Here is a 10,334-nt window from a genome sequence, read left to right as displayed (position 1 = left end):
AGGATGGACTACTCACGGCCATATGGGCTGTAGTGAGGAGTTTAGGCTTTATCCTAAAAGCAATACTGACAAAAAGCAAAAAAAAAAAAAAAAAAAAAAAAGCAAAACAGAAAACATAAACAAGGTCAAAAGGTAAATGCCAACTTGGAAACAAATTTTCAAATCAAAGATAAAAGACTTGTCTTAATATATAAAGGGCTCCTACAATTCAATAGGAAAAAAAGACAATAATCCAATAGCCAAATAGGCAAAGGATGTGAATAACATGTTCACAGAAAAGGAAATACAGATGCTCTTAAACTACAACATATATTCAACAAAATAATACACATTTTGCAGGAACATCAGGATGAACAAAGAAGAGCATTTTTAAAAATTTTGCTCAATGTTTATTTTTGAGAGAGAAAGAGAGAGCAAGTGGGGATGGGGCAGAGAGAGAGGGAGACAGAATCCGAAGCAGGCTCCAGGCTTTGAGCTGTCAGCACAGAGCCCGACGTGGGGCTTGAACTCACAAGCCATGAGATCATGACCTTAGTTGAAGTCAGACACATAACCGCCTGACCCACCCAGGCGCCCCAAGAAGAGCATATTTAAAAAAAGAATCAAATAGGGGCGCCTGGGTGGCTCAGTCGGTTAAGCGTCCGACTTCAGCTCAGGTCATGATCTCGCGGTCCGGGGGTTCGAGCCCCGCGTCGGGCTCTGGGCTGGTGGCTCAGAGCCTGGAGCCTGCTTCCAATTCTGTGTCTCCCTCTCTCTCTGCCCCTCCCCCGCTCATGCTCTGTCTCTCTCTGTCTCAAAAATAAATAAACGTTAAAAAAATTAAAAAAAAGAGAATCAAATAAATCTAACAGGAGAGGAGGCTTGCACTGATCAATGATGACAGCATACCCAACCTGAGAACGATTTATGACTTCCTCAACCACCTGCACCTAACGTCAAAGTGGAAAATGTTTGTTCGGTTTCACTCATAATAAGAGAACAGCCAGTGACAAGCACCACGAGATACCGTTTCTTATTTATCAGGTTCACTATGGTAAAAAGGGATAACACACAATGCTGATTAGGATGTGTGGAAAGAGGCGAGTACATCTATTACTGGTGGCGTATAAACTGGCCCCACCCCTAAGAAAAGGTGGAGACCACTATCGAAGTGGCAAACGTGACTCCTTGATTCAACAACTCTTGATATCCTCTATCCTCCTCTGGTTATACTTGTGTGAGATGATGTGGGCACTTATTCACAGCAAAATAGGGGACCCTAAACGTCTGCCATTAGGAAGTGGGCTACAAAAATGACGGTGCATCCAAACAATGAATAACCTGCCAACTTTCAAAAGGATATGGGGGTGGGGGATCTTTATACGGTGATGGAAACTATCTCAAATATATATTGTTAAGTAAAAGAAGAATGACTTTAAAAACATGGCACCAGAATGTTCATAGCAGCATAATTCACAATTGCCAAAAGGGGGAAAAACCCAAATGTCCATTAACTCATAAACGAATAAACAAAATGTGGCATACACATACCACAGAATATTATTCAGCCGTGAAGAGGAATAAGGTCTTGATTCACACTCAACATGGAGGAGCCTCAAAAATATTATGCTGAGTGAAGGAAGCTGGACACAAAAGGACATATATTATATGACTCTGTTTGTATGAAACATCAAGAACAGGCAAATCTAGGGGCGCCTGGCTGGCTCATTTGGTGGAGTGTGAAACTCTTGATCTTGGAGTTATGAGTTTGAGCCCCAGATTGGGTGTAGAGAGTACTTAACATTTTTTTAAAAAATCAATTACAAAAATAGGCAAATCTCTGGAGGTGGAAAGTACATAAACAGTTGCCAGGGCAGGGGGGTAGGGAAGGGAGGAATGGGGAGTGTTTGTTTCATGAGTATGGGGTTTTCTTTGGGGATGATAAAAATGTCTTGGAACTAGATAGAAATGATACAACAGTGTGAATGTTGTGTAAATGTCATTTGTGTAAAAATAGGGGGGGAAATGCATATGCATATTTGTTTGAATGAACATAAAACATCTCCGGAAGGGCACATAAAAACTTTGGAGTCCTCTGGGAAGTGAACGGAGGGCTGTACGATGGGAAGGAGTGGTTTTTCTGAATATCTGGCGTCAGAAGGGGTTCTATCCAGTTTACCAACCCTTAGCTCTCCCTTAGGTGGGAGATGCAGCAACTCCAGTAGGAGGAAGGTCCCCCTGGTCGAATTGGTTTCTTAAAATCCCAGGACTCAGTCTCACCGTCAGCCTACCTCCCTAACCATCCCTGCACCAATCAGCGTTTCCCGGGGAGGTGTGCCACCGCACTCATTGGCTGAACTGGGAGTGGGCGGTGTCAGCCCCTTAGACTCTCATTGTGTGAGTGGGGGTTAGAAAATTACATGTTCAAGGCAAAATAGGGAACTGGAACGGCGGAAGGGAGAAAGGAACCGCAGGGAAAAGGCGGGATGAAAGAAATCCCATGCACTCATCCCTGGAAATACGCCTCTCACCATTCCCCCATGCAAGGAAGCTAAGGCCAGCTGGAGCCCAAGGCTGTCTCACGAAGGGGCTGGACGCTGCCTTCAGATGAGTGGCTTGAGTCTCTTGGAGGGCTGTCACATCTGGTATTGAAGGATGAGCAGTTACACCGACCATCTCACTTCTACAGCCTAATCGGCTTTACACTTTGTTCTCTTTTCCCTCTGTCCGTATCCCAGAAACTGTCAATGTTTCTCAGGCCACAATCCCACCCCTACCTACTCCACCTCCGCACCAGGGAAAATTTGCAACCTCTCTGCCTTCCTGATACAAGAACTCTCCATCCAGTTTTGCACACTTGGGTGCCTGGGGGACTGAGAGGAACCACTGGATTTGTCAACGACCTAGTCGGGACAGGGCTGTGAAGGGCCAGACACATGGGGGATGATGCAAGGAAGAGAGTGAAGGGAGAATGGGGGAGTGGAGAGGCGGGGAAAATTGAAGAGCAGAGGTGGTCCTGAGGAATAAGGGTGATGCTTCTCAAGCAAATCATCATCACACACCCCCAGCTGGGAAACGTTTTGTCCACCAAAGTACATTTATGAAGTAATTACCCATTGGCTGCCTCATTTTCTCATTCATCCAAAAAACAAAACAAAACAACTTTTTTTTTATTGAGCCCCTGCTGTATGCTTTGCACTCACTGGGACCTCAGAACAGCTCTGGTACAGAGGAGGAAACAGGCTCAGGGGGGTTGTCACTTGGTCGCAGCGGCAGGATTTGAATCCAACCCACCTGATTCCACAACTCACGGATGGGTTTCCTCAAGATGGATGTGACAATAAGGGGGTCGGGGGTTCCAGGAGGGGCCTCAGTGCTATTCCATGGAAGACCTTGGATCTGGGGGCTCCCACAGCTGGGGTGGCTTTGTTCATGGGCCATCTCTCCCGAGCTGGCTCTCAACGCTGGGGGGAGTTTGGCTGGGTTCTGACTTCTTAGCACAAATTGTCCTTTAGAGCCTGTAGCTCACTGTGGATTTTGAAGTGTAAAAAACATTCCGTCTCTCCTGGATCTCTAAGGAGTGAAACGTGGGGCAGGGGGCAGTTAGAGGAGAGAACTCAGTGAGAATGGAGATGTGGTCTCAGAGGGGAAGTGGGGAGCCCAGTGCTTGCACAGCATAAAGGGCTGGGGCTGCCAGAGTCAGTTTGCTCATCTGTATGGCAGCAATGAAAACATCTGGGGGTTGCAAGGGTGTCTCGTGCACAACTGTTGTCTGGGATATAGTTAGCGTGCAAACGGAGGAGTGTCCAGCAGCTCCAGAAGTCCAGCCATATCTGGAGATGCTGCCTGGGGCTGGGCCTCTCTGGTTAAGGAGCAGACATTAAATCCTGTGGGGTGCAGTTCCCACCCATGGTAAGAAGTTCCTGAGAGCTGGGAGGTTGGTTGTCATGGAGACGACGTTGCCGGTCTCTGTGGTGACAGTTTGATGCAGTGGGGCCCTGCTGACATGGGAAAGCCTAGGGGGACAGGTGTTCTGTCACCTCAAACACCAGAGTTTGGCTTCCATGGCAACCACTGTGGGGTTCAAGCAGCTTGGAGAGGGAGCTTGGATGGGGGGCAAAGAGCTGGGGTGCACCTGGGGAAAGGGCAGCCTGTTCTCATGGTGAAAACTGGAGAACTGAATGTTGGGACACTCTCAGGACAGTTCTGGGGGTAGGGGAGAGTGGTCTTCATGGCTGTTGGTAAGGATGGGGACTTCAAGAAGCAGAGTTGTAGCTCTCTGGTGTCCCGGAGGTGACATAGGAAACGTGTGGTATCCATGGTTACAGCTGGAGGAGGGAGGCACTATCTCCATGGGTGTGACTGATGAGGGAAAGGCTGTGTGACTAGGTTACAGGTAGAAGTTGGGCTGGTCGCCTTGGTAACAATGGGAAGTGGGACAGCTTTCTCCACAGCTAGTGACACGGATCCTACGGATCCCTGGGCCCAGGGGATGGTCTCTTTGGTGACAGCCAGGAAAGAGGCCATCAAGTGGGAGCAGATTTGCTCCCTCCAAAGACATACCTGAGGGCTGGGGCATGTCAATCTGTTTTTGTGGTGACAGAGGAGGCTGGTCTCCCCTGAAACTGGAGGAGCGGGGCTGTTCACAGTGACCGGGGAACGTGGCCTGTTATTCTGCAAACTTCGAGGACTCGCAGTGGAAGGGGGGAAGAATGGGAATACCTAATATCCAGGCCACCATAGGGAAGAGGACAGGAGACCTGTCTCCATGTGACCACGGGGGAGTGATCACCAGGTGAACTCTGAGGTTTCTGTTTTCTATACGTGTTGAGGGGGAGGGTTAAGGGATCAGTCTTCAGTCTCCAGGGAGATGCAGAGGGCCTGAGGCCAATCTCCAGATAATCCCGGGGGTCCAGCCTCCAGGAGACCGCGGGGGAGGGGGTGATTCTGTCTGTTTCCAAGTGACCTGGGGAGGCATTGCCAGTCTTCAGGAGACCTCAGCGTCTGTTGGCCTCCAGGGGTCTTCAGGGGACATGCCCCATCTCCTGGAGAAAGTCGAAGGAGGAGGGGAAATCCACTATCCAGGAGAGGTGGGGGCTTGGTCAGTCTCCCGGGATTGGCCAGTCTATGGGGACCTCGGGGGGCGCAGCCGGTGTTCAAAGACCACAGGAGGCCTGGTCAGCCTGCTACGCACCGCAGGGGGAGAGGCCAGTCTCCAGTCACGTGGTCTGTCTCCAAGAGACCGCAGAGCACTCGGCCAGCCGCCAAGCACCCCAGCCATCTGCGCCCGGGATCTAGACGCGCAGCGGGGTCCAAGCGGCGGGGTCGCGCGCGCCTCCGGCCCAGCCGCCACCGCCGGCCCAGCCCCAACCCCAGCCGCCTGGTGCGGGGTCTGGCGCGCCGGGTGCACGGTAGCAGTAGACGCCAAAGAGGCGGCGCGTGGCGTCGGGGAAGCCCAGGCTGCGCACGCCTGGCCGGCGGCCGCCGCAGCGCGCGCGCGGGTTCACGATGGGGTAGCGCGCGCTCCCGTCGGCCAGCCAGCCCGCGGTGCAGCGGTCCAGCAGCTGCAGTTTCCACGCAGCGAACAGCTGTCCCACCTTGGCCACGGCCGCGCCGCGCGCCGCGCACGCGCGCGCGGCTCCCGAGAAGGGTACAGGCCGCAGCGGCTTCAGGAAGAACACACGTCCTGCGGTGGAGTGGGGGAGAGTGGTTAAGGCCACTCCCGGGATCTGGCCTCCTAAGGGGTTCAGGATGCTCCCACCCCCTACGTGCCTGCAACCCAAGACCCCAGCCACAGGATTCAGGAACACCCCTTCCCCTGCATTCCTGGACCCCATTGGTTAGGGCAATGTTGATGCCAAGCGATGCTTGACTGCTGCGCCAGGGTAGTCCTAGGGGTGGGATATCCTGGCCTGGACCCAGGAGGGCCGGTGTGGATAGGAAGGGCGAAGGAGAGGAAACAGACGGTGGGAAAGATACAGGGAGGGGCGGGAGAGGCCCCCCTGAGGGCGGGGCTTCTTTCGTAGGGGCCAGACCTACGCACCCGGGAGGTTGGATGTAAAGCAGAAGGCGTCGTAGCGTTCCTCGGCGTTATGACGGTAGCCGTAGTTGCGCACGCCCCCGGAGGCAGCACCGCCGCCCGTCCCGGAGCTCCCGGCTCCGCCCAGGCCGCCGCAGGGCTCCCGGGGCTGGCTCACCGGGTACTGCACCGAGCCGTCGCGCAGCCAGCCTGCGTTGCACCAGTCCAGGCCGTCGCGCCAGGCCGCGTGCAGCTGCTCTGCGGATGCCAGGATGCCGTCCTGCTCAGCGCAGGCGCGCTGCGCCTCAATGAAGGTTAGCTTGTAACGGCCTCCACGGGGGTGGTAAGGGAAGACAACGCCTGGGAGGACGCATACGGTTCAGCTTGGGAATCTCAACACTCTCCTACCCACCTGACTTGTGGGGTGCTGCGTGACTCTTCAGCCTAGACCTTCCACTCCATCCCTCCACTCTGGCCTCAGACCTGAGGACACCCTTGCCAAGCTCACACTCCTAATGGTTCCCTTTGCCTTAAGTTTGGGGTTCACTTGACCCTCCCTCTTAAGATACTTAATCACGTCCACCCCCTTTACACCGCTGGAGACTTTTGCTTATGTTCTTTCCACTTTTTTCCACCTGCTGAACTCCTATTCGTCCTTCAAAACCCAGCTGCCGCCACCCTCCTCCCTTCAGTCTTTAGTGCTCCTGACATTCTCTCAGCACTGGGAGCTTCCCTCTGGTCAAGCCCTGAGCCCATGAAGCTGGGGATATCTGTGTCCAGTGCTGACTCCCCCGCAGGGAGCCCCTGGAAGTATGACACTTGGCAAAGCATCTTTGATCCCCAGCATTGTCCAGGGCAGTTTCCACTGATTTCTCTTCCACCTTCAGTTCTTCTAACTTGTCCTTCATTGAACCCACAGTCAGCTCAGCTCAGCAGCATTCTGTGGTGTGTGTCTGAGGGGCAGACCTTGGAGGTGCCGATGCATCTCTCAGCAGATGAAGGGAGGAACAAACAGGGGTCAGAGAGAAGGCCTGGACCCTGACAGATGGAGGCCTGAGTCCTGGCTCTATCACTCATTTGCATGTGTCCTGGGCAAGGCTCTAACCTGAGTCAGCTGCCCATCTGCTGGTAATAGCATCTCCCTCAGAGTTTGGGGGAAAATTAAACAAGAGACTCCAGAGAGCTCTTCAAGCTCATGGCACATAGAGCTTCCAATAAAGGAGAGCTGCTGCTATTATTGTTATTTGCTATTGTTGGGAGGTTCAGCAAGTGAGGGCTCTGAAATTTCTCTTAGAATCTTCTTGGATGGACTGAGGAAGCAGAACCAGGTGGGAGGGAATTCTTCAGACAGAACGCCCACCTCCCAGCTCCACAGTCAGCCAATCAGAGCATCCCATCTCCCGGCCACGGTAATTGGCTCATGGATGGACACATGACTCAAGCTGGGCCAATGAGGGACAACTCTGGGACTCTATCTAGCCCTGTTACGAAATTAATTGCTGAGCTGAAAACCTGCCTGAGGAAAGCCCACTCAGGGAAACAGGTGAGGAAGGGATTCCTGACATGGTGTGAGTGGATCTCCCTGGATCTAACTGTGCCTGGATCCTACCCCAGGATTTCCCAAAGTCCTTACTATTGACACTTTAGATGGGGTCATCCTTTGCAAGGGGGGCGGGGGAAAGGGAAGGGGGTTGACCGTCCTGTGCATTGTAGGATGTGTTGGAGCATCCTTGGCCTCTACCCACTAGCTGCCATCAGCAGCCCCTTTCTAGACATTGCCAATGTGTCTGGGGAGCGAATTCACCCCAGATCAGAATCATTACCCTACCCCTAAATTCCTTTAGGTCAACTTGATTTGGTTCCTATCCTTCGCAATATCTCCCACTCTCTTTCCTTAGAAACATGGTTCATCCTGTCCATGGGCTGGTTACCTTCGAGATCCAGCTTGACCATGCCAGTGTCGTCTTCCAGCTCATTGGTGACCTCGCATTCATAGCGCCCGTAATCCTGCAGCGTAACGTTTCGGAGAACCAAGGAGGCATCCCCAGGCCCATCACCCTGCAGCTCCGCACGCCCGCGGTAGCTGCCAAATGCTCTGTGCTGGGGGCCGAGCGCCACGAAGACGTCGGCAAAGGCCAGTGGGTCCACCACCTTGGTCCACTTGAGGCGGACGCCGTCGTGGTCGTGGGCGGCTGCCTCATAGTGGTAGCGGCAGGGCAAGACAATGGTGCCACCCCTGTGACTGACCACCTGCCCAGGCGCCGTCTGCACCACCACCGAGCCCGACTCACCCTCTGTGGGAGAGTCAAGCAGAGTTCAGAAGTGGTCCTAGGAAGCGGGGTGGGGAACCTGGGGCAGGGGATCCCAGGGAAGTGTTATGGGAAAAAGACCTGGGTGGAGGTCAGGAGATCCGAAGGTTAAAGGAGTTCAGGAAAGGGAACTGGAACTCAGAGGGGTAGGGGCGGGGTGGGGGGTGGGGGGGTGGGGGGTGGGGGGGGTGGGGGGGTGGATTCCGGCTATCAGGAACAGCTCAATGCCCTACCCCCTACATCCTCCCTGCACCCAGGCAATCACATTTGGCCATGGCTCCCGTGGGGCAAGACCCGCTTCTGCTGTCCAGACTCACCGAGCACGTGCACGACCTTCTTCCGGCCGCGCTGCGCCCCTGCGGGGGCCGTAAGCAGCAGGACTCCCCAGGCCGCGGCCCAGAGCGCGCCGGGACCGAGGGCCGCCCGAGCACACACCTGGGGGCATACGGCACTCAGTCCAGCCTCCTGGACTTTGCCTGTCGGAGGACTAGCCCCGACCTTCCTTCCCCACGGCGAGGAATCCTCACATGCCCAGGTCCCCACCTCAGCCAGGGTCCCAGAGGAATCTTCCAAGGAGAAGGCTGGCAGACCCTCCCAGCCTCCACCCCCTAACCCGCGCACTCTCCCGGTACCTGACACTCTAGCTCCCACGCAAAGCGCACGCCCCTGGGCTCACCGGCCCTTAGTCCAGCGCAGGCCACCCGCCAGATCCCCTTCACCCCAACACTGGTGGCTCGGAGCTCCGCCCCCTTCTCTGGCCGGCCCAGGCCAGGATTGGGAGGGAGGGGGGAGGAGCTGGAGCAGCGGCAGCGGCAAGGTTATCCGTGCGCCAGGAGACTGCAGCAAAGCGGCAGGGGTGTGGGGGCGGCGGGGGAGGGGGTGCGAGGGGTAGAGGAAGAGAGAGGGAGAGGCTAAGAGGGCGAGGAAAAGAAAACGAGACAGAGAAGAGCAGGGGGAGATGGAGATAGAGAAGGAGAGGCAGAGGAGAGACCGCGAGAGGGAAAGAGACACAGAAGCTAAGGAAAGATGGAGAGACAGAGACTGAAGGGGAGAGAGGAAAGGGAGCAAGAGGAGACGAGAGAAGGGGGACGCGGAGGTAGGGACTCAGAGTAAAAGAAAAGGGACCAGGAAGACAAAAAGAGGGAGGGAAAAGTAGGGAGAGGAGAGGGATATAAAAGAGGCAGAGTTCAAGGAACAGAGATACAAGAGGGTGAGAGACAGAGGGGACGGGAGAGGTGGAGCGGGGAGAGGGAGACTGAGAGGAGAAACACTGAGGGGCGTAGATTCAGACACAGAGCGAGACAGATTCCCAGAGAGGGACCTACCGGGACCCGCGCCCGTGGCCCCACTCACCATCTTGCCCGTGCGGCCCCCGCCGAGCGGCCCCTACGCGCCGGGACTGCGCTCCCCGAACACCCAGGAAGGACTGGGCAAGTCCCTTCAGGCGGCGCAATCCCGGCGTCTGCCTGCAAGGGGAGGAGGGAGGCGGACGCGGGAGCGGGGAGGAGCTTTAAAGGGGACGCAGCGACACGCGCTCCGGGAAGAAACCTGGGGCGCAAGCCGAGGAAGGACCGCGCTGGACAGTGAGTTCAGGTCCACGTCGCCGATCCTGCTGGCTGGTCTTGGGCAGGCAGAGGAAACTCTGGGCCTCAGTTTAACTATCTCTAAAATGGAGGAGGGGGGCCTGATGGAGTCTTCCATGCAGGATGCCCAAGGTGAGCCGGGAGGGCTCAGTAACCCTCGAAAGGGGCTTGGCCTGCAGGCTTCAGTTTTCCCATTTGTCACTTGGCGGCCATCGCAGTGTCCTGGGCACCAAAAGGTTCTCACTCTGCGGAGTGGGGGCCCCACACAACAGTCACACACTCTGCAGAGGGAACTTGCAGCAACAGGTTCAAATCTGCCTCTGCCTCTCACCTGCTGTAGGACCTTGGAAGAGAGGCTTGGTGTCTCTGAGCCCAGTTTCCACCTCTGGGAAACACAGTGCTGGGTGGTTCTTTGGTGAAGATCCAATGGCTAGGCACACAATA

General features: G+C 55.0%; 1 protein-coding gene across 1 annotated transcript; it reads right to left on the bottom strand.

Moving 5' to 3' along the window:
- Positions 1-3,132: 3,132 nt before the first annotated feature.
- Positions 3,133-9,785, bottom strand: HAPLN4 (hyaluronan and proteoglycan link protein 4). Its single transcript, XM_058727327.1, has 5 exons — positions 9,661-9,785; positions 8,625-8,742; positions 7,930-8,292; positions 6,023-6,358; positions 3,133-5,665 (listed from the first exon to the last, which is right to left on the bottom strand). The coding sequence occupies exons 1-5, from the start codon at positions 9,661-9,663 to the stop codon at positions 5,274-5,276; spliced, it is 1,212 nt and encodes a 403-aa protein (XP_058583310.1). The 5' UTR covers positions 9,664-9,785; the 3' UTR covers positions 3,133-5,273.
- Between the last annotated feature and the right edge of the window lie 549 nt (positions 9,786-10,334).

This window comes from Neofelis nebulosa, chromosome 4 (genome assembly GCF_028018385.1).
Source record: "Neofelis nebulosa isolate mNeoNeb1 chromosome 4, mNeoNeb1.pri, whole genome shotgun sequence".
Lineage (NCBI taxonomy): Eukaryota > Metazoa > Chordata > Mammalia > Carnivora > Felidae > Neofelis > Neofelis nebulosa.
The sequence above is the reverse complement of the archived record's forward strand: the minus strand, read 5'-3'. Positions and strand labels throughout refer to the sequence as shown.